We start from the raw sequence: 25,105 nt of genomic DNA, 5'->3' as shown, positions 1-25,105 counted from the left end.
TACTGCTGTGATGCCATTGATTTGAACAGGACCAAGTGTGGTTCCTGCAGCATCAACCTTGAAATTTATATTGCCAAGGAACATAGTCTGAAAGACAGGACTGAAGTCTTACAAATCTTAATTAATTAAAGATTGTCTGAAATCAGATGCAGTCTTGTAACAATGATTGAAAGGGCTAATACCAGGCAGGGAGAAGCAACTTTGAAACTCAAAATGGGGATTGGCTGACAATGTGTACTTTGACAGAAAATTATTTGGGAGATAAAGCAGATCTTAAAGCAGATTTTTACATAATATGCCAGTGCTATAGTGTTATGAAAATGGCAAACCTTTTACTTGGATCCAGTAAGCATGGATGTTTTATGTAAGGAATGTAAGGAATTCAATCCTCCCACTTAAAGCCTCTGAAGCATTGATCCTGAGGCATGTAACCAAATGATCAGAGATCTAGAAAATGGGATGTAGAAAGAATGGTGCTTAGTTTAGAAGCATGAGGAAGATATAAAGACTGAAGGGACATTTGAGGTACTTGAATGTTTATGAAGATGGAGGCAATGAAGTAGTTACTTGCTCCCCCTGACTAGTGTATTTCAAGAAAGAAGTAGTATTTCTGAATTTACAGAGGAAAGGTTTAGTTTAGTGCTTTCAAAGAACTTCTGAGAAGGATAATCAAGCATTAGAATATACTGCTTAGGGAGATTACACAGACCACTGCAATAAACTTTTAAGATCAGATTAGACATATATGAGGGAATGTTTAAGGTGCAGTTGAGACCTCTTATGAATAGTGATAGATTGGTCTTCTCTGGTGCAGACTCCTGTGATCATGTCACTTGGCACGGGGTTTGGGTAATACAGTGAGTATGGAGATGCATGACTGGTAAGGCAGATAAATGTGAAAGGTCTTGGGAAAGGTTATATGTGTATCTTTTAGCCTCCATTCTGAGCGAGTCAAAATGTGATACCTTAGCAGTAGGTGACTGTGATTGTTAATACAGAGAAGCTGAGTGCTATGTAGGCAATTCGGATTCTGGCACATAGGGATTTATTAATTTTTTAGGGGATTTTCATCTTGGGGTTTTAGCTTATCTAGGTCAGTAATGAGGAGTTTGTATTCATACTAGGTCATGGATCAAGCTGCTATGGTTGGAGCACCTGTGATTGGGCTGAATGACTCTGGAGGAGCCCGTATTCAGGAAGGAGTGGAGTCATTGGCAGGCTATGCAGACATATTTTTGGTAAGTAGACTGGTGGTTGACCAGGAAGCTTCACATCCACAAAGGTGGCCAAAGTAAGCAAGCTTTTAGGTTATCATCATCCTATTTCAGCCACTGTTACCTGGTGAATAAAACGGCATATACAAGGGTTTGTGAGACGTGGACTGTCCTCTTGGTTCTCTTCTTGGCTTTTGACAAATTACCATACTGCTTAGTTCCATTTACCCATGTGTTAAGGGTAATGCTGAGCCTTGTAAAATGCTGTGATCCAATGAAAAGCCTTGTAGGAGCTGCACTATATAGGGAGCTCTGTCATAAGAATGGAAGAATAGGCAATATATTTAATTGGAAGAAATCTCCAACTGTTTAGCTCTCTGATTTACACTGAAGTATGGATTGCCTGTGTTGGGATGTAATTTCTCTTAAGTGTTTATCCATTTGAGACAGGTGGACACACTGTAGTTCAGTGAGTGGTTTGTTAGGTGAGTGATGGTTGTGATCCACCACCAGCTGTCTCTGTGTCTCCTCTGAAATACAGACATGTTAAGAATTTCACACAGCAGATTTGTTTTTAGTAGGGCTGATAAAAGGTGGAATATTTCCACTGGAGAAAGAGGGACTTAAATTAAATCTAATACTATGCGCTTGAAGAAAACTTGAGAAACTCTGAACAGAAGGACCAAGTGCCTGTTCTGTCAAGATGGTAGGGTGGGGAGGGGGAACTCTTGGAAAGGAAAAAAAAATATGCAAGGCAGAGGTTTCTGTTCTAACAGTGTGCTGTACACTGTTAACCTCACCATTTGGGGATTTCCAGTACTGACTGGACTGGTGAAAGTTTTCTTTTTCTACAGCATTTCTGTGGCTGATCCAAGAATTTTTCCTTTAGAAATGCAACTGATAATTTTTTTTTTTTGCTAGAATGGCATTATTTTATATGCCTACTAAAACACATTGCTTTAGATACAGAGCACATAAACATGATTGTGCCTTCAGTAGGAATGTGAGCAGGTGGGATGACAAGTTAGTCAGCTGCCTGCACTCTTATGGATTAGTGCAATCTGGGGTGATGTAGCTGAGCAGTTACAGAAGTCAGTTGTAATCCAGTTGATCAATGAGCAGCATAAACAGTTTCTGGACAACATCCATCCCTGTTGGTGGACAGCAGTTAATTCACCATTGCGTCAAACTTGAGCCAGTGCAGGAATCCTGATTTTAAAAGAATCTCTGCCAAAGTTGGTTGGTAAAGCTTACTTCTACCTCTGAGGGGTAGTGTACCGGTGTGTCCACATTTCAGATACTTACACATCTCGCCGCTCCAGGCTCAGTGCAGTTTTTGCCTCTGCAGCATCTGCTGAGGTCACACATTGCAACTTCCTTTGCAGTCATTGCATGGTATATGAAATCAAATGTATGGGAGCAGAAGGAAGCAAAACAAAGGCAACATGATTTTGGTTATATTTGCATCAAGGTGTTTTCTCTAGGTATTTATCTCCCACTAACTGAAGCAAGCTGTCCTCTCCTGTGTGTGATTGTGTGTTCTTGCAGAATCTGTGCACAGACTTAAAGAGAGACTTTTTTTTTTTTGTAAAACTAGATGTCTTTTTTTTCTCTCTATTGCAGAGGAATGTTCTGTGTTCTGGGGTAGTTCCACAGATCTCCCTCATTATGGGTCCTTGTGCTGGTGGAGCTGTGTATTCACCTGCTTTAACTGACTTCACATTCATGGTAAAGGTAAGAGTGGAGTGTATCCTCCCCTGCATCTGGTAACATTGATCAGACACAAACTGACTCCACAGGAAGGAGTTTTTGAAGTGATCTCTTTGGATTAAGTTTATTCTTAATGAAAAGTCAAGAAAAACTTTCCCAAATAACTTGTGGCTAATTGCATTTTTAATAATGCATTAAGGATTTTAAAGACTTTTTTTCCCCCAGTGTTCTACTGTTTTCTTATTTTGGGGCAAGTCTCTAGAGGCTCTGCCTTTTCCTTAGGTAGTTTTGCAGCTCGGGTCTAGCATTTACTGTGCATGTTTGCTTTTTTCACTTCCCCCAGGATACATCCTATCTCTTCATCACTGGCCCGGATGTTGTTAAGTCTGTTACCAATGAAGATGTCACCCAAGAGCAGCTTGGGGGTGCGAAGACTCACACTGCTGTGTCTGGTGAGAGCTGGGTAATTTACTTAACACACTAATTGTTCTTTAACATAAATGACAGTTGCTCTAGCTAAACAGCTGATTGTGCTCCTGAGTGTCACTTGAGTCTAAGTGATAAAGTCTTAAGCACAGGATCTTACTCTGCATAGGGATCTCTTGCCTGTCCTTTTTAATAATGAAAAACAAAGTAGGAAAAGCAAGGGAGCATAGGAGAGTTCGGGAATTTGGAAGAGAAAGTAGCAAATCCACAAAAGATTCTAGAAGCGGAAAGACTGGAGGCAGGGCTTATCAAAGCAGGCTTGGTGTGGTGTGGAGTTTTGTTGTTTGTTGTCCAGAAATTTGCATGGGTTGTAAGATTCTTAACAATCCCTTGTTTGCTTACTAATGTGCTTGATTGAACTCCTGAACTATGAACTGAGTGGCAATGTGAGATCAAGGCTTTTTCCCCCTCCGATCTGGGGAAACTTGGTGACTCAGGGATCTTCTTGAGGCTCAAAATGACTGGGATCTCAAATCCCAAGTGAACTGAGCTGATGATGAACAGTACCAAATACAGAGATGCTACTCAGATCCAGACTTTAGAAAAGATCTTGTAGTCCAAAACTTGAGTGCAGCAAGGTACCTGGACTGAATTCCAGAAGGCTGGAATCCAGCTAGGTCTGTGATAGCTGATAAACCAGTTTAAATTATTTGAAGTATGAGATCAACAATCCAGACCTGTTAAGGAGGAAGTCTGATAGAGCCACACATTTTCTAGATATTTTCAACTGGTCAAATTTGGTGGCTTAAAACCCCTGATTGTTAATACCTCGGGTTTAAAAATTCTTACTGTTACTTCTTTGTGTCTTTCTTTGTACAGACTTGAAAAGAAAACCTTGCAAAATAATTCCACTAACTGCTTAATAACGTTTCTTTCCAGGAGTTGCACACAGAGCCTTTGAGAATGATATAGATGCTTTACTTAATCTCCGAGAGTTCTTTAATTATTTACCTCTTAGCAACCGTGATCCAGCACCAGTCTGTGAATGTCATGACCCCAGGTAAGTGGAGACAGATCTGTGGTCCCTGACCACTGAATTTCATGGCTTCTCTGGCTCAAGTAGCGTACAGAAATGAGTGTTTCGTGCCTGGGATCTTGGCTGTTAATTCTGCATTGTGGTGTGTGAACATGAGATGTGTTTCATCATGCATGTGTACATACATACATGCTCACTGTTACGTTTCATGTTTGAAAGCAGCGTTATGCAGGCTGACGTACAGAATTGGGGAAAAGTAATGTCTGTACAGATGGGCTGTCACAGTCCTTTAAAACAAGCGAGCAAGGCAGAAAACAGCACAGTGAACCAAAGTGGGGAGAACTTCCCCTGCTTTGTTAGTTATGTGTCTGTTGGGCAAGATCTGCTTGTTAAGGTTTCAGGTGGGAAATCAACAAGGAAGCAACGGAGGCAGAAAGTTGTACGTGTTAGGTACTTGTCTCTCAGCCTCCTTGTGTAGCTGGCAACATAACAAAGGAAGGACTTGAGTCATTTCGAGAGGAGAAAACCAGTGACTGTCTGGACTTTTATCAGAGAATTTTCCCAAGCGTTTGAGAGACAGCCAGAGAGGCAACACGGGGCTGTTTGAGTAGCCAGCCTTGCTTAGTAGTGCTAACAACAGAGAACGTCAATGAAGTAAAACAATTTTGACCTGAGATCCAGTTTCACACCCAGTTCAGCCCTTTCAGTAGGGAATCCATAAGAGGCTGTCACCCTCTCTTCTATGGGAGCTGTGCCTGACTTTGGTCCTTTCAGCTCTATAGCTGTGTGTGATGTATGTCTTGTGGTTCTTACTTGCCCAAAGATGTTCCCATGTGAGACAGGAAGGTTATCTTCTTTTCATTCTTTGTTCTTTGCAGTGTCTTTGAAACAAATAGTTTGGGGATGTGGTTTTGGATCAGTTTTACAAATCAGCGCTCTGGTACCTGAAGTACATTGTTCACCATTAGGCACCAGATACATTGTTAGAGGATCACAGTATAATAAATGCAATTTGTACTAAGAGCTTGAATTTACTAGCCTCTATACATGTGAAGATAGATCTGTCTGTTAAATTTACTTATTTTTATAGCAGCATCTCCAATATTTATCCCATTTGTCCTCTTAATGTTTGCATTGGTATTACTTCATCTGGACATACTGACATCTTAATAGTCCTTCAGCTTAGAATCGATGCGTTTGATCTTTACATTGCTCCAGTCAAAGCCCATTCCTCTAGAGGAATTTCTTTTCTTGTTGCATCATTTTTACACCAGAGAAAATGGGCATAAATTATGCAAATTAAATGTAATTTTTTAGCTAAGTAGGTTCTTTGTGGTGCTGAAAAATCCCAGTGTTGGTTGCTGAAACTTCTGTCAGCTGGAGTTTTGGGTGTCAGTGGCTTGGGTTCTAGAGTTAGAGGGATCCTTACAGTACCAAATTGTCTAATGGTGAATGCCCTGCCTTTGAAGGGTGTATGGTTCACTGCATTTGGTATATTGTACAGTATTTTTTTTACTTTTGTGCGTCTTTGACTATAAGCAAATTCCATTTCCTCTAAGGCCTGAAGTATGCACACAGATTTCTGGAGGAGGTTATTATCAGTTCTCAGTAACTGTTTCACTTTTGCACTGAGTGAAAACCACTGTTGCTGTGGGTGAGGGTATCTCAAGCTGTCACAGGATTTAGATGACTGCTTTGATGATGAGCAGCAGTTCCTTCCTGCTCACTGGGATCTGTAAGAAACACAGTTCTCAACCTCTTGAGTCTCGTGACTCTACCAGCAAACACCAGCTGTCCTTTATCTGTGATGATTTGAAGGAGATTGTCAAACTTGTGGTATCCTGGGTAATGTCTTCATTGTGAATGTGGGTATTTACTTTAATGCTGTTACAGTTTCCCTCAGTACTGTACAGCACTGTGAATTTATGGGAAGAGTAATTTAATTTTTTCACTTTCCTTATCCTTTGGGGGACCACTGGTAACACACAGAACTTAGAGCACATTCATACCTACCTTATGGACAAGAAGTTTTAGAATCTTTTGTAGCGCAAGGTTTGATATAGTAAAAGTGGTTGCTTTCATCAGATTAAGGTTTCATTATATAATTTTATGGAAGTATTTGCATGCAGTACTCTTTAATCATGTGGAAAATATACCTGAAGTGTTGCTCTCAGTTTTAGTCTATAAATAGATATGTCGCAGCGTCTCGGCAAGCAATTGTGCCTCTCTAGTCCTGTGTATGTGAGGGATCACAGAGCCAGCGGTGCGGCTTGCACTAGTGTTTTCTGTCTGATTTTGACAAACTGCAGATCACTTCGGTTTTAAATTGGGTGTCCAGAGCCTTGTGTTGTCTTGTTTCAAATACACTAAATCATAGGATTGTTAAAATAGGAACTCCACAGAAACACCATTTATAACAACTATAGATCAGTATTGTTATGGAATAGCACAAATAGAATAATCCCTGAAGCCTTCTCAGTGGTGACTCATAAAACTTGACACCATCCTCTGCCCACCCTCCCTTTGGACGTAATGAATCTAGAGACCCAGTTTTTGCTAACGCTTGCAGGTTCTTAGTGAAGCCAGTATGATCAGAGATGGAGGTGAGGTATCTGATAGTGTCAGCTGCCAACAGGGAGGCAGCACTTTTGTTACATGTAAAGCCCCACATGAAGTGAGTCCCTGTTAAGCAGAGTAAACAGTCAAGATTCTTTAAATGCAGACACTGAACCACAGAAGCTGAGAGTGGATGTGTTTTCCCCACCCAGGAAGCTCTGCTTGTCTGGGAAGTAAGTATGGAACAGTTTCCTGTATTCACCATCATGGGTGCACAGTGCAGGCAGGGAAAGGATCTGAGCTGTAAATGCGCATCTCCTAAACTGTGTGCACACAGTAGATGAGGGTAGATGGTGGGAGGCTTTGCTCTGCCACTGGGAGAAACCCTTGTGCCTGTCAAGCTGTGAGGACTGGAGCTGCTGGCTGAGCAGGCTTTTCTGCTTTGGCAGCTTGTCACTTGTTCTTCATCGTTTTCCCTATGGCTGAATTGTGCCCCACTGCAGTGTTCCACATGCCTTCCTCCAGTGTCTCCTGCAGATGTTCCCCACACATAACATGAGGCTCTTCTAGTTAAAGAGGAGCAGTGTGTTTCCAGGACGTGGTTCATGAGCAGAACTATTTGTGGAAGAGGTGTCTCCTTCAGGAATAGATAGCTCATACTTTTCTTCTCCCAGTGTGTGAGAGCTCAGGGGACTGAGGCACAACTGCCTGAGGCTGAAAGCACTCTTTCTTTTCCCCATATCAGAGCAGCAGTTTCCATGAAGTCTGTTCAGAAGTGGAATTCTTTACCTGAGTTTTTGGTCCTGGTGTTCATTTGACATGTAAATACTGTTGCTCACACTTACTTGTCTTCTGCAGTGACCGTTTGGCTCCTGAGCTGGACATGATTGTACCAGTTGAATCTACTAAAGCCTATGATATGCTGGATATCATACACTCAGTAAGTCTGTTACTGTGAGCACTGGTGAGATGAATATGGATAAATTATATTCTGTATGGGAGTAAATGAAAGAAACCCGTAGAATGACACCAAAGAGGTTTTTATTTTTAGTCTTCCCAAGTTATTGGGCAGTAGCCATGAATGAAGGGACAACAAAAAACACAGAAAAACCACTAGCAGATGAAAGGAATCCTAAAGCTTGATTCAGGTTCCATCTTCTTACACTGCATGTGTAACTGTACAGATGAAAAACGCTGTAATTCAATTTTCTCTCTGGGGCTGAAATCCCCTCCCCACTTGTCTTGAGTTCTGTCACTTGCCCCCTCCCATACTTTGTTATTACTGTCTTGAATTCTCTCCTTTTCTCATAAAAGGTGATAAACTGCATAGAGTGCACTCAGAGTTCTGCCCTTCTCTGTTTAGTCCAACCGTTAGTTACACACATGGACAATACAGGAATGTTTTAATTGTAAGTCAAACCCTCAGAAGCTTGGAATCTCTGATGTTAATGTTCATCCTGTGAAGCAGAGCTCCTGGGAGGCTGGCATGCAAGGGAACATCTGGCTGTTTTCTAAAACCCCTGAAAGCCGGTACTGCAATTTGTGAACGGTTGAAATGGCACAGGCAGTGCTGGTAATTCTCTTGCCTAACTTTGAGTACTTCACTTTTCCAGTTGTTACAACTTAATACAGTCTAAATGCGTGGGCAGAGAACATGGTTGTAAAAGAAGTCTGATCACATGAAAGTGTTACATCCCCCTATAATGCACCCCCAGCGTCCAAATTTTGAGTACTGAAATTGCCAGCTGCTGCTTTTGCCACTCAGCTGTTGAATGGCAGATGCCCACCCTAGGGTTCCAGGGTTCTGAGGTGGATGATGAACCCAGGACCGAATCCATTTCAAGGCAGGACATACAAGTGGGGGTGGGGTGTCAGCTGTGTTTGCAGGACCTTTACGTATTTCTCCCTTCTGCTATTTTATTGAACTCTCTCTCCACAGACTCCCTCAGGCATCACATTTCAGTTTGCACTTGCTACATTCAGGTTTATTTCAGTATAGAAAGTAAGCTCAGGATGTTTTTAATCTCTGGATTTTTCCGTTCTGAGTTTCAGTGCTACTGCTCCAAGGTAAAAGGTGGCATCTAAAACAAGTCCTTTTTAGAATTAGGGACCCAACCCAAAGCCCTCCCATGGACTTTGAGAACTATTAAGGAAAGAAATAACACTACTTCAATAATACTTAAATATTTTCCACTACTTTTCATTTGGCTTAGGCTCAGAAATGGCTGACAGACTGCAGTCTGTACTGGCAAAGTTGTCATGAACAGTTGAAAACAAGAAAATCGAGTTGAAAACACTAGGTAGGCATCCATGTATAGGTGTCGCTACTGCTCCATATGTACTTATGATCTCTTTTGAACACAGCAATTTTGTATTGGCCTCTGTTAGATCAGTGCTCCAAACATGCAAGGAAGTAGAGTAGGTATTAAATGTGTCCTGGAGCATTCCTGAGATCCATGAAGTACTATTTGCTTTGTTATCACTGGGACTTGTTCTTTGCAAGTGTAGTCTGCCAGTTACTAAGCTGTGAGAAGGCAGTTCTTAACATCTGACTTGAAATGCCTATTTCTTGTAAGCTAGGAAAAAGGCTCGCTACAGAGGAAGTGTCAGACAGATGTTTTTGATGAATGGCAAAGTGGTAGTTTTGATACGTGCAGCACTAGTTAATTCCTGTACTGAAGGCTGAAAAGGGGACTAAAAGGTGTCTTTCTTCTTCCTCCTCCTCTTTAATTCTGTGAATTCTGGTACGTTTTAAAAGTTGCGGTACTGATGTAACTGATCTTGTGTTTGCCTCTGTAAAGAAATATGCATGTATATGTAAGTCAGTCCTCGTAAGGGCTCTGCCTAACTCTCACCCTTGCAGGTTGTCGATGAAAGGGAATTCTTCGAGATCATGCCTTCCTATGCCAGGAACATTGTTGTTGGCTTTGCCAGGATGAATGGACGAACTGTTGGGATAGTGGGCAACCAACCCAAAGTAGCATCAGGTTAGAGCTGGCTGTACAAGTCCGGTGTGAAACTGCCACCAATCATAACTTTCTGGTTTGCTCCTTGTTTTTAGTTTTTGTGCCTTTTTGTTTGGGAAGATTAGAAGACCCAGGATGATGTGTTATTCTTTTGTAACATTGACAAGATATGACTATGCAGATACTAGACAGCAGGTTTTGATATTAATTTTCATTTGGCTTTTAATGTTTCACATAGGTGGTTTATGCAAAATGTGTTTTAGTTTAATATTATAGCACATACTAAATTCTAAATCCACTGAAACAGAACAGAAACTTTGCAGGGTGTTTACCAACCCCACTGGTGTCTCACAGTATTGGTGGACTAAATTGATTTTTTGTTTTAATGGAGAGCTCTGCAGCTTTTCAACATGATTGATCTGAAAAATATCAATAAAGAGAAAATGACAGAAAAATATTTAAATTGGAAAAATATACTGAATTTAGACTGCTGCTTTGGGGGACAGAAAGTCTTTATGCAGAGTGTTCAGAAATTAGTTCCCCTTGAATGCAGTTTGTACTCTAACCTTAGTTCTAAACCAGGCAAACTTCATGGCAGATTATCTCCATATTGTCTACAGATAAGCTTTTGTTCTGTTTTATGAAGACAGCAGAGCTAAAATAGTGTGGTTTTGAGTTGCCTTGAATTACTGCCATTAGCATATCACTGGAATTGTTAACACCTTATCCTGTTTTCTTAACTTTAGGGTGCTTAGACATAAATTCTTCTGTGAAAGGAGCCCGCTTTGTTCGTTTCTGTGATGCTTTCAACATACCACTGATTACTTTTGTGGATGTTCCTGGATTTTTGCCAGGTAAGCCTTGCCTTTATATCTTGCCTCACTGCAGGGTGGGGTTGGTGTTAAAAACTCATTTCAAAAGCTCTGTGAGAAGACCTTTACAGTAACAGACCTAAATAAACCAGGCTTTAAAATCCTGCTTCTGGGGACAGAAACTCTATTCTGAGTACAGTAGCCATAACAAGGAGATCGAAATACACAAGAAATTGCAGGAAAACGAAAGAAGTGCCTGGACCATGCCAATAAGTGTGTTCTCAGGTTACAAAGCTTTTCAGGACTTACTGGAGAAGAGGGCCAGTTTATGCAGTAAGTCAATGCAGAATGTTTAGCAGTCTGACAGAGATGCTGGGATGACCAGTTGGCCAGAGGTGACCATGGGCATATCATGCCCTGGAAAGCTCTGTCCTGCTGTTTGGAATTCCAGCACAATTGCACAGCTGTGCCTATGCCCTGTCCAGGAAAAAAATCTCTGCATTTGCTAGAGATGCTGTTCTTGTCATAAATGGTGTGGAACTTGCACTGTTTCTTTATTATAAGGAGACTCCTTATCCCTTTAAATGCTCAGATGTTTTATTTAGATGCTGTTTTATTTATAAGTCTGTAACCTGGATAGTGTGGTAGCAGAAGGTCCTGCAAAGACTGGCTGCTCAAGAAGCAGTGGAAAGCAGCCCCACACACTGTTTCTGAGCCCTCTGGTTAGGGTTACAAGAGAGCACAGCACTGCTGATTCTCCTGTGGGCAGGGAGGCCACTGGTCAAAGCAGCTGAGTTACTGAGCTAGTACAGGCCTGTGTTGCTTTCCAAGCTTTGCTGCAGGAAGACAAACTACCTCCTCCACCAGCTTCATCCGTTGTACTTAATGCTCAAATATGTAGAAGGATGAAGCTATAGAGGGGAAGAAAATAGTACATCCTTGGTTGCTGTTGCTTCAGTTATACACAAACCCCCATCTCTGTATCATTGTTTTTTTCATGCTCCAAGGCATTTTTCAGATGAAAGAATGCCCAGGTTGAAAAGCTTTAGGTGAATCAGTAAGGAAAGGTCTGAGATTAGACTTTTTCCAGCATAGGCTTCATGAGCAGTCAATGTTAAAATGACCTTTTGGAAAACAGGTTATGAGAGGAGGATGAATGTTATACAAATAAACATGCTACATCTTTCATACCACTCAATATACAAGGGTAATACTGTTGGATAAACCAAAGTTTGCCTCAAGGCCTCTACAGCTATCAAAGCATCAAAATGTCAGGAGTCAACATTCCAGTTCTTGCTTTGATACATGTTTTAACAATGAGGCAATACAGAAGGTGTTAACAGGACCTTCTTCTTCCCTCCTGGCCTCTGTCCTTTCTCTCCTGCTGTGGACATCCCCTCCTTCTCTCAGGTGGACTGCAGGAATCTAGATTTGGACAGTTGCTCAGCCTCCAAGACCAAAGCTATTTCCATACAGCTAATTAAAAGTAGTAACTTAGTATTGTACAATAGAATGTTGGTTTGAAAGTATGTAAATAGAAGATAAAAGAAGGTAGAGAAAGCTAAAAAGAGGAGATCTGAGGCTTGGCACTGATCCTAAACTGATGTATTTTTAGGAGTGTGACAAGCTCAGTACAATAGCATCGGAACTTTCAGGTAAAATAACAAATTCTGAAGGTGGTGGTCAACTCATCTCCCTGTGCAGTACAGAAGACAAATGAATGTTAGTGATCCAAATACTTTAATAGGTGTGCACAGAGATGACATTTAAGACATTCATAACCAGTAGCTGGATTTAGAACAAGTATTTAGGATTTAGAACAAGTCTGGGACTGAATCTGTGATCAGAAGAGTTTGTTACTTGGCCATGGGTGACAGTGTAAATAGTTCAAATAATAACTTAATGGTCTTACACTTGAAGTATTTTAAGTGATTGGCTACACTGCTCAAAGTGTGAATTAGAAACTGAGAGGAGGAGTACATCACAGGGTCTGCAAGAGCTCTGCAGCATCCGGGTCTAGGCTGAACATCCCAGCTGTGCTCAGACTGTCATCATGCTGGTTCCGATTGCTGTTGCGGGGAAGGTTCTGCAGGCTTTACAAGTCCCACAGGCTGGAGGGAAACAACAACCAAAAGTGAAGTTGTAGCTGAGAAGAGACATTTCCAAGTGTAATAATTTGTACATGATTAGCCACTCAAATGACACCGAGGGAAGCATTAAAGTCAGGCCACCCAGAGAGTTACTACAGCTCACTGAAGAGTTTTTCTTTAAAATCTTACATTTAAAAATGATATAAATTTAAAAAATCCCAAAGTACTCTAAGAAGTTATCTCAGGAGCTGAAAGCAAAAGTCAGGAGGTGGATAAACTGCTAGAAAGTAATTGTAGAGTTACATCCGGTAGTCTGAAATTCAGAAATCCTACAAATAAGGTGTATGGGATTGCTGTTTCCAAGTCACCCCAATGAGGCCTGTGTTTAACCTCCTGTAAAACAAATGACTTGTATTCATGTTTGCTGCATATGATCATTCTCCAGCAGCACCTGCTGTGAGAATCTTTACAGAGGAATTCATGCTCCATTGTTCAAGCAAGGCCAAGATTATGGACCTTAAAGGACAACTAGGATAGGTCCCCGATAGCCAAACTGCTTTTCAGTATGGCCTAGAAAAAGAGTGGGTTTCTGGAGAAGTGAATCTAGGTTGTGTTTTTCACTGCTAGTCACAGTCGAAGTCCTGAAAATGATGTAACTGTATTTTGTTCCTCGGAACATACCATCTGGTGAGTGTGCTGGTTCTGTGACCTCATCTGCAAATAATATATGCTGCTTTTGGTGCGAGTCTTACTGTAGCGTTGCTCAGTGTCTGACTGAGACCATTGCCTGGTACTGCCTTCTCCTGGATATTAACATGGCTCTGGTTGTTGTCAGGTTTGCTGCCAGTAACGGATGATGATGCCAAGCTGCATAGGGGATTTTGTGAATTCCCTGTGGTAAAAAAAGTTCCTTGTCATTTATAGGTACAGCTCAGGAGTATGGTGGAATCATACGTCATGGTGCGAAGCTACTCTTCGCCTTTGCAGAAGCAACTGTGCCTAAAATCACTATCATCACCAGAAAGGTAAGTTGGCATGATTCCATGGTGCTCTGCTGGAGTTCTTGTTTTCACTAGTAGCAATTTTAGCTATGCAAAGCTCTGTCCATCTGTCCCACTTGTGCTTTCTGTTGTCACATCTCCATTTGTCCCATCTGGTAACACCTCCTCATGTCAAGTTACAAGAGGCCATTTCTTCTATTCTCAGACTATTACCTCAGCTCCTTCATTCCTTGTCCCTCTGCACTCCTCTAAAATCACGTTTCTGCTCTTTGCTTTTTCCCTGGAATGCCTTCAGTCAAGTATTTGTCCTTTGTCACCCAGCTTGTCTCACTGAGGACATGCCATCTGTTTGCACAGAGTAAATCATCTTTCTCTGTTCTTGCCACTTCAGTCTCCTTTTCCAAAACCAGTGCTGACTGTATCTTTAGATGTCATGCCTGCAGGTTTCATGCTCACATGGTCTATCTTCTTCCATTTACTACTACTATAGTCCATTTAATTTTTTCTCCTCTCTCTTTTTCTGCAAGATACCTGATACCATGCTGCCATAAGCTCAGAGATCTTCTAGGTCCTAAAAGGCTTAGCTTTTTCCTTGCTGGTCTGCTCCTCCTGCTTTGTTTTCTGATAGGTTTGCTTTTCTTCTTGCTGTCCCTTTCTTCTTTCTCTGATTCTTGTCAATATTGCCATCCTTTACTTCCCAAGTTTGCAGCTTTGCTGTAGCTTTCAGTAATGCCTTGCAACAGACTGTACTGCAGTCTGCTCTGCAGTTCTGCAGTATCTGTTCATCATTGCTGTCTGGAATGCTTCCAGTACCAGAGTGGAGCGCTGCAGAGCCTGAGTGCTGCATTCCCTGGCCAGGAAATTCCAGAAGCACGTCATTTGTTTGTGTGCATGTGCATGGTGTGGCTTGAGGCCTGCTGTTCAAGATACATGGTGATTCCTCCCTGCCTGCCATAAAGAAGGGTTGTGGGTTACCAGCAACCCCCCTTCCTTGCTCTTTGGGGTTCTAGCTGAAGAGACAGCTGTCTTAGGAGAGCATAGCAAAAGGGAGATAGATGCTCACGGTCTCTTTCAGGTAAATTTTAACCCCACTTGCTTGTCTTTGGAATAGTAAAAGCTGCAAGAGGAATGTAGGCTATTGCTGCCGTGAGCAACTTCACACTAATTAATCCCTTGGTTTTTGTTACAGGCCTATGGGGGTGCCTATGATGTAATGAGCTCAAAGCATTTAAGAGGAGATGCAAATTATGCCTGGCCTACAGCAGAGGTGGCAGTGATGGGTGCAAAGGTAAATCCAGGCTGATTCCTTACACTCTGAAGCAGCTGACCAGAATGCACATCTGTACAGTGTGGCAGGGGGAAGGGGCTGATGTAGCACACAAATATCTTCTGTATGGCCCCAATTACTGTCACTGACATGTAGGCTTTATCTTTGTAGGGTGCTGTCCAGATCATTTTCAGAGGAAAAGAGGGAGATGCAGAGGCAGAATACGTGGATAAGTTTGCAAACCCCTTTCCTGCTGCCATGAGAGGTATGGTTATCTCACACTTTGTGTCCCCTGTTTGAGTTTGCCATTGCATATAGCTAATTTGTAGCTGTTGAGTAACTTTTTGCTAGTGATACTTGCATCTGAGTCAGAAAGGTGATGCTTGTGGACAGCTTGTGGAAAAATACAAAACATATTCAAATGGAGAGAGACTGGTAAAATGTGGGGATTGCACTGAAAAGCAGATTTTCAGTTTCATAGACACTGGAAAGCATCTCAAAATGCAGCCTTTCACTTAAAGGCACAGATGCTTTGACAGTCTGTTTTGACAGCGGCCTTAAGTAAAGGTCAGAGTGTGGTTCAGTTTAGTGATGTTACCCAGGACTCTCTGGATTAAGTTCTCCCACTGTATTTCCTTCTGGCTTAACTGTGCTGTGGAAGCCAGTTCTGCAGGCTCTGGAGCTGGCACTCTCCATTTCCAGTTGTGCTGGCTTACTCTGTTGATAGGGTTTGAACTTCATTTAAATGCCAGTAATAGCACCACAGAGCTGAGAAGACTTAGCCAAGCTGTTTTCCACCATAATCACTGTGCACAGTATATCCCTCCCTCTGGTTTTGCAGTAGACTATACTACTGCTGTTAGAGCCAGGAAAATACCCACCTTCCTGCATGTGCAAAGTCAAGGGATGTCTCTTCTATTCAATACTTGTAAATAAGTCAGACTAATGGTAGTACATGGAAGGAGATGGTATGTCTAAGCTTTGCAGTGACAGGTACAGCACTCATTGAGTAAAGCCCCTCCTTAACATTTTATGGCTTGCTAACTTTTACAAAAATTAAACTCCCAAATGTTTCGAATTTAAACACTGCTGACACAGGAATATATCCTTTTCAGGCTGTTTAAATTATCTTCTTAAGTTAATTTGTAACTTGTGACCTGTACATTCAAAGTACTGTTTTTATTTAGCTGATTGACATTGCAGCCTCCCTATAGCAGGCTGAGAAGCAAGCAAACACTTCATGGTTGGTCAGGTTTTGTTTTCTTTTCTTTACAGGGTTTGTTGATGATATCATCCAACCTTCAACCACCCGCATGCGCATCTGCCATGACCTTGATGTGCTGGCTAGTAAAACACAGTCCAGTCCCTGGAAGAAACATGCTAATATGCCACTGTGAGTGTGAGGAGGGGCTTGGCCATGCTGGAAGACACAGCAGTATTCTGAACGCAAATACTCCCTGTTTAATTGCAGTTCTACTTTGCAATGGAAACAGTCTTTTCATTTTGATTTTGTTAATACCATTAAATCATAGTACATATCTCATTTAATTTGGGGTCTTACCACTTCATCTCTATAAACCCATTTTGGTGGATTAATAATCCACACAACCTGCTACGCCTGCTGCAGGTGAGTAGTTACAAATTGCACAAGGTCAGATGCTCCATGGGCTGCTCCATCATGTAGGCCCTGGAGGTGGCTTGGGCAGGCAGAGCTGCAGCGACCTCTCACTGCTCAGGAGTCAGACCCTGGGGAGTTCACATCTAGCGTTGGGTCCACCTTTGGAGTCTTGACTCCAATTCCTGTGCCACAGACTTGGAGAAAAATCCTGAGCTTGGATTTCAGTGCACTGGAATCCAGGCCCTGCCCATCTCAGACTAACCTGTTCTGTTCCTCTGCTACACTGTCTAACTTGCAGCTTTTACATGTTGGCTGCAGAAGCACTGGGTCTTGGTTGGTATTGGTGACCTCCAGGCTGTAACACAGGTAGTTGAGAGCTGTGGGGCCAGTCTCCTCTCAAAGGACAAGAGACAGTGCATCCACATTGGGGGAAAAAAAGGCAGTTCTGGTGTGTCACAAGAGTTTTCCTCCCTGGGTGTGTGGGGGGCCTTTCTCCCTCAGCACAGGATTGGAACAGACACCTCCAGAGGCCCCTTGCAGCCTTATTTTTTTCTATGGTTATTTGCCAGACTTGCAAGGAACTGCTGCAGTAGCGTTACTACAGATGATCAGCCCTGGGCCCTTTGCTTCCTCTGCTCATTAGAAGTAGTGCTTTAACTACAGCCCCAGAAGGGTAGTGAGTAACGGCCAGCAGCATGTTTAGCACTACTGCAAACAGGTGCCAAACACGTGAACTCCTGTAATGATCTGTTTGTTGTAAGTACCCTCAGTAATTTATGGCACTATATTAGAAGACAGAGAACTACCCTACCTGCACACTGTAGCTGCTGCTGTTGACTCCCCAAGCATGTGCCTGAAGTGGAAGAAAGACAAGATGGCAACTTGGCAGGTAGCATCTCTTCCCAGGTAGGTGCAGCTGGTGCCCGAGTGAGTACAGCCATGGAGCATGGAGCATAGAGCCTGTACCTGGTGGAGAAGGGCAACAACTAAAAATCATCTGAAAACACAGTACAGGAGTGTTTCAAGTATGAGTCCCAGCTCCACTATTCTTTGTACTAGCCAGAAGCAATGTCTTTTTTACTAGACATTGTGAAATCATGTTACAGATGTACTGTCCATTCTGGCTGCAGACACACTGAAGCTACCTGCAGGAATGTACCTGGTAGTACTGCAGCAGAAACGTGCTTGGAGCAGATGCCTGTACCTGCTGCCCAGGGAACAGAGCTGGCTGCAACAACAAGGTAAGGTAAACTGAAACATTACTATGTTGGGGGTCGCTGCCATGAAGTAAGTTCTTAGGTAACTGAGAAGCTGTAGGCAAAGTTTGTGAGGACCAAGAGGATTTTTTGGAGGTAATTAGTAGCTAAGAGTTGCTGGTAGCCATCTCAGGTTTAGAGGCAAAAGCTGTTTTAAACGAAGCAATATGCACATAATTTCTTCAGCCTGCCCCCAGTGTCAGGAGGAGATGCTAAATGAGAAACCCAGTTGTCATTGTCACAAAAATACAACCTTTCTTGTTTCCTAACCTCATTAGTTCTGTAGACTTCATCCTGTCCTGTAGACTTCGTTCCTTGCCAGGACAAGAACTTACCTTTTAAATCCCCTCAATTCCCAAGCAGTCAGTTGCTGTAGCGGCACAATGCTTTGGAAGCCCACTGGGAAGCTGCTCTGGCCACATTACTTGAGTTTCTCTTGAATTTCAGTCACCTGCAGAAACAACAGAAATAAAATAAAATCCTTTCAACAGAGAGCAGCCCCTGAACTTAGAAGTGTGAAAGGTTACTTACTGTGTTCCACAGTGCATCAGGAGTTGAGCATCACTTACAAGCAGTTTGAGATGCAGCATTTGGGCTGTGTTTCGGGAGTAGTCAGGCCTTGAATCCTATCCCGGTTCCTCACCTGTGGCATCTCGTTACTTTCTCTGACTCAGATGATTTTCCTTTAGGAAGTGGGCCAGGTGAGAAGTAAGTCAGTTTTTCTTTAATGCTACAGAGATGAAATCATTCACAGGTTGGACAATCACAGCACCTTTCTCTCTCTGAGGCATGGAAATAACAAGAGCACATTCATTGCAGGGATCTGTGAAACTCCATTTAGCCCAGCTGGTTGTTGGACCTTCCAGGCCTTTAGTACATTGTCCAGTTCACTTCAGACACACATGGCAGGAAGGTGAGATTTTCCTCAGAATTTGTGACAGTTCAGACAGTGTTAAGTTTTAACAATGCAACTCTCCCAACTTGGGTGCGGACTTGCCAGATTTACAGCAATTTCACAATAAACCCCTCCCAGATCAACCAAAATCCAAAAATCCACCACAGCAGAGGGAAGAAAGACAGAGCAGGCAGGGTTTTCCTTTGCGCTGCAGCTGAGTGGGTGAGCTCACTTATGGAATCTGGGTGTGAAGCCTGGACTGCGAGAGCCACCTTTCAGTATTTCCTTTGGCTACTAAGAAATGAGATGGCAAGATGTGATGGTCCAAACGAGCTTGTAAAAGAAAGTTATAGTGAAGAGGGTGCTCATCATACTCATGATTTTGAATAGTTTATTAAATGAAAGGTGAAGCATCAGTTTTAAATTGTACAAAAGGAAAAAAAAAAACCTCATATTGTAAATGTACAATTTACAGAATTACTAGCAAAACCAATCAAGGAGACACTCATAATACAAAAACCTATTGACTGCAAACTGAACTGGAAACCCATTGCAGGTACCGTGATAATAAATGTTTGTTATACAGTATTCTACAATGTTAAATTAGGAATCAGTTTTCCACACAGAGGACTGTGAAGCACAAGGTTCGTCTGAGAGTATGACTCAAACCAGGCAGCATTTGTTATGCTACTATGCTCACAGGGTTACTGTGATGACAATTTAATGCAGCCATTCCTGCCCACCCTATTACTTTTTTTGGGGTGGACAGAATATTAAGGGAGGTAACGTGATTTTATAAGGTTCCAGCTACGTCTCGGGTTCTATACATTACCCAACCACCATCTGAGGAATGGCTGAATTACCTAGTCAAACATTTTTGGCAACCATGTCCGAGAACTGCACGTGTTGTAATAAACAAACCTCAATCTGAGTGAAAGGCAGGTTTGTTGTTAAGATTTTTTTCTTTCCCAGCAAGTAAGCACTGGGCATTGTTGTGTTGGTTTGTTTTTCAGCAAGTTCGTAACGGGAAAAAAGCTCTATGATTATTTTGCAGTTGCTAAAAACACAGAAAAAGCACCTCTAAACCTGCTGTGCTCCAAGTGGGTCAATCTGCTTCGTGTCTCAAATGTTAACGTTAGAACGCAGAAAGGAAGATTAACATTTTGGGGCTGATTCTTTGAGATCCTAGAGTCAGTGCAAGTCGTGGATGGGCAGCACCTCTGGTATTGGGCCAGTTTTAACTAAGTAGCAGCTACTAGGCAGAGTCATAATGGAATTCCAAATTATTGAAGACATTGAAAAATCTCTTATTACAATGACTTAGCTGAGAATGTTTTGGGTTTTTTTTGATGTTTTTAACTTTTCTGAAAAATGATATTTCATTTCATTTCCCCCAAAGAATTACTCTTAATATGCACAGTTAACACTGAAAATGTAGCTGTATTCCATTGTAAGCTTAAGAACTTCACCATCTAAGCACAAATTTCTATGCAGCACATACAGTACTTCTAACTGGCAAAATTAATTTACAAAAATAGCGGAAAAGGGTATTTACGGCATGGAAAGTAGATTTTCTCTTCTTTTATGGTACAGTTAAAATTGCTTTTAGTTATGCTAAAGTGATTCCTTTCCCCCACCCTTGACTTCTTTTTTCTTTTTTTTTTGACTAGGAAAGTTGCTGTTTATGTACCTTGGGTTGGCAGGGCTTGAAGTAGGTAGTAAAAACAGCAAAGTGATTACTTGAGAACCATTTGTGTGTTTTACTGAGAATACTTTATTTGCTGGTATAAGTTGCTAAAAATGCACAGAGCAAGTACCAATAGAAAATTTACTGTTTTTGTGTCCCCGTGTGCTATATAAAATGAATGTTACACAGCGTCTGTTGGAAAAGTGGCTTCACGGACATCTCTTACTTTCTGTCCCATTATAAATAAAAATAAATCTTCTCAAGAGTATAAAATCTGGGTTTATCATATCAGAATCTGAAATTTTTTGGCAGAGATGCACGTCATTAGAATTCTAACCTCTTCTACAAGAGTGTTCTTCTCAATGCCTATGAGAGGATATAAGCGTACCATAATGTTAATCAAATCCAGTGTGTTCAAAAACACTTTTCTGTAGCCAGAATGACCTGCTTATAGCATTATCGCTAGTCAATGGCTGATAGGCATAGGTTTAATAAAAATGGCTAGCTCTTAAAACATAAAAAGGCAAATGTTAAAACCGTTTTAAATTGTACAGCAGAAAAATAAAGTTAAAAAGTTCTGTTTTCACTCAATGTTGTTTTCAGAAAACATATGTAGAACAGTGTTTATTTCGACAGCTGTCTTAACAATTTAAAACTTCCTCCTCATCCAGAAAAAAAAATATCTGTATTAGGACAGTCAAGAACAGGGATACAAATGATTTTTCAGGTCAGCCCTTCTGAGGTGACTGGATTGGCCAACATTCCTTTCTGTCATTAAGAAGTTCCTCTTCTTTCTGTCACTACAAAAAGGGATTGACCTCAATCATTTGGTTAAAAATCAAACTGTATCACATCAAAAATGTGGTTTTCATACAAGCTATCACAGTATATAGGCCTCTAGCTCTAAACAATAGAGTTCCAAATTTGTAAAATGTCTTCACCAGACTTCAGAACATAGGCATTCCAAATCCCTAGAAAAATGATGTAAAAGACAGTAATCAATGAGGTGTAACAGTCATCAGAAAGAACCGCACATAAGCAGGAAATGATACTAGTAAAGCCTTACTGAATCGTCCTCAATGATAGCTGCGGAGTCAAAGAAGTCTGGCCTCAGTTCAGCCCGTTCTCGCCGGTTTCTTGAAGGTGGCTAAAAAGAGGAAGTAGCAGGTTTAGAACATAGCAGCAACTGCTTGGGTACAAAGGATTCATGTGGCTCTGCAGCCAATGGGTGCATCTGGCTTTGGGCTTTCCTAGGTCTGATACAAAGGTAGGCCCTGGCATAGGGAAGTGCTTCTTACATTTGCACTTTATTTAAGGACTGGGGTGAAAGCTCAAGTGGTTTTAAGTCTGTGCTCACAGCTAAGGACAGGCCTGAGGCTGTTGCTGATCTAAGGATGTTCTTGTTTTAGGACTGTTGGCCACACTGCATAAAACCTGTCGTTTAACTCTCTTTACACTTTTAAGTTTATGGTGAAGTTTCATCTCTGACCTGGACAGAAAAATGAGTTTAGAACATAAAAAGGTACTTAAGATTTCGTAGTATTTCTGAGAATTAAATCCTTTATGCTGTCTTTCCCTAGGAACATAAGAGTAAATGTTATCTTCACTATCTACCTTAATCAAATTCCCTCATTTCCTTGCTTGGATTACTAGTGAAAGAGAGATTTTACTTACTTGATGCTAGCAATAACCTTGGTATTCAGCAGCAGCAACTGAATTACTGCCTAAATTTTCTTTCCAAGATATTATAGCCCAGTCCTCAAGTAACCCCTGCCTTACTGTTTGGATATAAAAGGAGAAACAGGAAAGGACAAAAATGGTGAAGTGTATAATGCAAACGGCTTTTTTCCCCTATTTTACATGGAAAAGACCATCCAGAGGGCCCTGGAGAGATGGGCCAGTACAAATCTCATGGATTTCAAGAAGGTCAGGTACAAGGTCCTGCACATGGATTGGGGCAGTCTGAAGCAAAAATACAGGCTGGATGGAGAGCAGCCCTGAGAATGATTTGGGAGTGTTGCATGATGAGAAGCTCACCTTCCTGAATCTGCAGCTGTAAGGTCAAGGGAGCACTTGGATCATTTCTGCTCCCTCAGACAACAGGAAATGTCGCTCAAAATTTTGTACTTCTGTTTGCACTTCTAAAATTCCTTTTAAATTACCTCTCATCCATTGTAAACTTGCTGTTAATAAGATTTACTGACCAGATCAATGACCATCGTGTCCTCAAATTCTTCATTCATATCCTCTAGCTGACCTCGTGAGGACATCATTACATCTTCAAAGATGGGCTCAGCATCATCTTCCATTAGACCTCGTCTGATTAAATAATGAGAAAGAAAAAGTCATTTCCAGGCATTTTAACTTCACCCATGATTTTCATCATTACAAAGAATGCCTTCATTAACAAGAGGTCAAATGTCACAGAAGTTGATGGCAGCAAACCAGAAGAGGTGACATTTAAATTGAGGCACTGTCATCTAAAATGGTTCTGGGCTAGAGATGAGGATGCTCTGAACACTTACACTGCATGCCTTACACCAGTTCTCCCTTTCATGTAGTTCATGGCTGTCCTGTCCTTTCGATTTAAATCTTCTAGCTTCTGCTGGCCCAACCAAGATATCTGCATCTGGGGACTAACAAGCAAAGCAGTGTTACGAGTGAGAACACAATTTTGAGTTGGCTTTTTTAGACAATATCTATCTACTTAAATATTGTGTTTGGCCATGCTTGAGATTAAGATATTTAAATCACATCCCATCACTGTACATGTCTTCGGGATTCCCTTCCAAAACTTGTTTGTTCTCACTGAATGTGTGCACAAACAAAAAAATTCCATTAATTGTTGTAATAAAACCAGCTACATAAAATGGCAACATCACTCGTTCATTAGCGTGGTATGCTCCTGAAGTGGGAGCGCTACTCAGTCCTACTTCACTGTCACAGATCACGCAAAATATGAGCAAGAATAGATCCAAATTAGCAACTGACACACAGTTTAAAACAAAAATGTCACACAACATGAAAACCAAATTGCTTTTAAATGTATACCCTGATTAGCATCCACTAACTTAGCCCATGTGTAAGTACCTTAAGCGCTGTACCATCTAAATGCAGTAGTATACAGCAGCAGATTTGATATGATTTGTTTACTGCAGCACAAAGAAACAGTAGTAAGCTAAGAGTAGCTCTTGACGAGCAACATCAGTTTTTATTATTTTACTATTTTATTTTAAAATATTTTTACTTTTAAACTGTTAGATAATTTTGTTGAATTCTGTTAAACAATTTTGTTAAATTTTGGTTTTTATATTTTTGTTAGATGATTTTGTTATATTTTGTTTAGATAACAGATTAGTTAGATTTTTGTTAAATATTATAAGGTGATTCATTTTGTTAAAAGATTTTGTCAGATTTGGTTAGATAATTGTGTTAGCTTTTAAATTCAGTTAGATAATTAAATTTAGTTAAATTTAGATGATTTTGTTACTTTTATTAAATTTTGAACAATAATTTTGTTAAATTTAGTTAACTCAGATAATTTAGATTCTGTTAAATATTATTACATGATATTTTTTAGATGAATTTGGTAGCTATTGTTAGCTTTTGTTGGATTTTGGTACCTTTTGTTAAATTTCGTTAATTTGGTTAAACGATTTTGGTAGATTTTGGTAGTTTTTAGATTTTGGTAGCTTTTTTGTTAAATTTAGTTAATTTGGTTAGATTTGATAGCTTTTGTTAAATTTTGATAGCTTTTGTTAAATTTAGTTAATTTTATTAGATTATTTTGGTTTTTGGTAGCTTCTGTTAAAATTTGGTAGATTTTGGTAGCTTTTGTTGGATTGTGGTAGCTTTTGTTAGATTTTGTTAAGAGTGTGATAACTTTTGGTAGCTTTTGTTAAATGTAGTTAATTTGGTTAGACAATTTTGTTAGATTCTGGTAGCTTGTGTTAGATTTTGGTAACTTTTTAGATTTAGTTAATTTTGTTAGGTGATTTTTGTTAGATTGTGTTATCTTTTGTTAGCTTGCAGTAGATTTTGGTAGCTTCTGTTAATTTTAATTAATTTTGTTAGATTGTAGTAGCTTTTGTTGGACTGTGTTAAATTTGTTAAATTTAGTTGGTTTTGTTAAATTTAGTTAACTTTGTTAGATGATTTTGTAAAATTTTGTTAGATAATTTTGTTAATTTTTTTTATTTATTTTTGCAGAACATTTTACCTTCTGAGGCAAAAATTATCAATTATTTCTATTTAGAAAATACTATGATTAAAGAATACAGGATGAAGCAGGAAAGTTTACGTTTAAACAGGGATGAAGCAGGGTGACTGCATGTTCAGTAAGAACTGGGAACCTGGGGAACATATACCAAGAAAAACACAATGGACAAAACCTGGAAGAAAGCCAAGAAGCATAATCTGGCTATTTTATACTATACTGCATTGGTTGAGACCTCATTCATCTGGCGAGTAGAATATGACTTTTTAGTATAGCTAGATCAGTACATTCAGCTATAAAAGTTGTAAAAATAGTCTCCAAAACAGGTATTGCTATTCTGTATCCTCAAATTAAT

At 40.6% G+C, this 25,105-nt stretch overlaps 2 protein-coding genes and 1 long non-coding RNA gene across 6 annotated transcripts in view; 2 read left to right on the top strand and 1 right to left on the bottom strand.

Moving 5' to 3' along the window:
- PCCB (propionyl-CoA carboxylase subunit beta) overlaps nucleotides 1–16,626 on the top strand; it is a 34,895-nt gene extending 18,269 nt beyond the window's left edge. For both annotated transcript variants that reach the window (XM_065675116.1, XM_065675115.1), the window contains exons 5-15: nucleotides 1,125–1,238; nucleotides 2,838–2,948; nucleotides 3,268–3,376; nucleotides 4,290–4,410; nucleotides 7,801–7,882; nucleotides 9,806–9,929; nucleotides 10,655–10,762; nucleotides 13,735–13,835; nucleotides 15,001–15,099; nucleotides 15,250–15,343; nucleotides 16,354–16,626. In XM_065675116.1, the coding sequence (XP_065531188.1) occupies nucleotides 1,125–1,238; nucleotides 2,838–2,948; nucleotides 3,268–3,376; nucleotides 4,290–4,410; nucleotides 7,801–7,882; nucleotides 9,806–9,929; nucleotides 10,655–10,762; nucleotides 13,735–13,835; nucleotides 15,001–15,099; nucleotides 15,250–15,343; nucleotides 16,354–16,475 (1,185 nt within the window). In that variant the 3' untranslated portion in view covers nucleotides 16,476–16,626. The remainder of the gene's footprint in view (nucleotides 1–1,124; nucleotides 1,239–2,837; nucleotides 2,949–3,267; nucleotides 3,377–4,289; nucleotides 4,411–7,800; nucleotides 7,883–9,805; nucleotides 9,930–10,654; nucleotides 10,763–13,734; nucleotides 13,836–15,000; nucleotides 15,100–15,249; nucleotides 15,344–16,353) is intronic.
- A 1,108-nt stretch (nucleotides 16,627–17,734) lies between these two features.
- Nucleotides 17,735–23,410, top strand: LOC136012179 (uncharacterized). The gene is made up of 2 exons (XR_010611599.1): nucleotides 17,735–17,937; nucleotides 18,772–23,410. It is a non-coding gene; the product is annotated as an uncharacterized LOC136012179 (long non-coding RNA).
- STAG1 (STAG1 cohesin complex component) overlaps nucleotides 19,222–25,105 on the bottom strand; it is a 183,435-nt gene continuing 177,551 nt past the window's right edge. For all 3 annotated transcript variants that reach the window (XM_065675112.1, XM_065675113.1, XM_065675114.1), the window contains 4 exons: nucleotides 23,060–23,170; nucleotides 22,739–22,853; nucleotides 21,601–21,681; nucleotides 19,222–21,505 (listed from right to left, as the gene is read on the bottom strand). In XM_065675112.1, coding sequence (XP_065531184.1) covers nucleotides 21,482–21,505; nucleotides 21,601–21,681; nucleotides 22,739–22,853; nucleotides 23,060–23,170 — 331 coding nt within the window. In that variant the 3' untranslated portion in view covers nucleotides 19,222–21,481. The remainder of the gene's footprint in view (nucleotides 21,506–21,600; nucleotides 21,682–22,738; nucleotides 22,854–23,059; nucleotides 23,171–25,105) is intronic.

The sequence above is a fragment of the Lathamus discolor genome, chromosome 3 (assembly GCF_037157495.1).
Source record: "Lathamus discolor isolate bLatDis1 chromosome 3, bLatDis1.hap1, whole genome shotgun sequence".
Lineage (NCBI taxonomy): Eukaryota > Metazoa > Chordata > Aves > Psittaciformes > Psittacidae > Lathamus > Lathamus discolor.
This window is presented reverse-complemented; position numbering and strand designations above follow the sequence as displayed.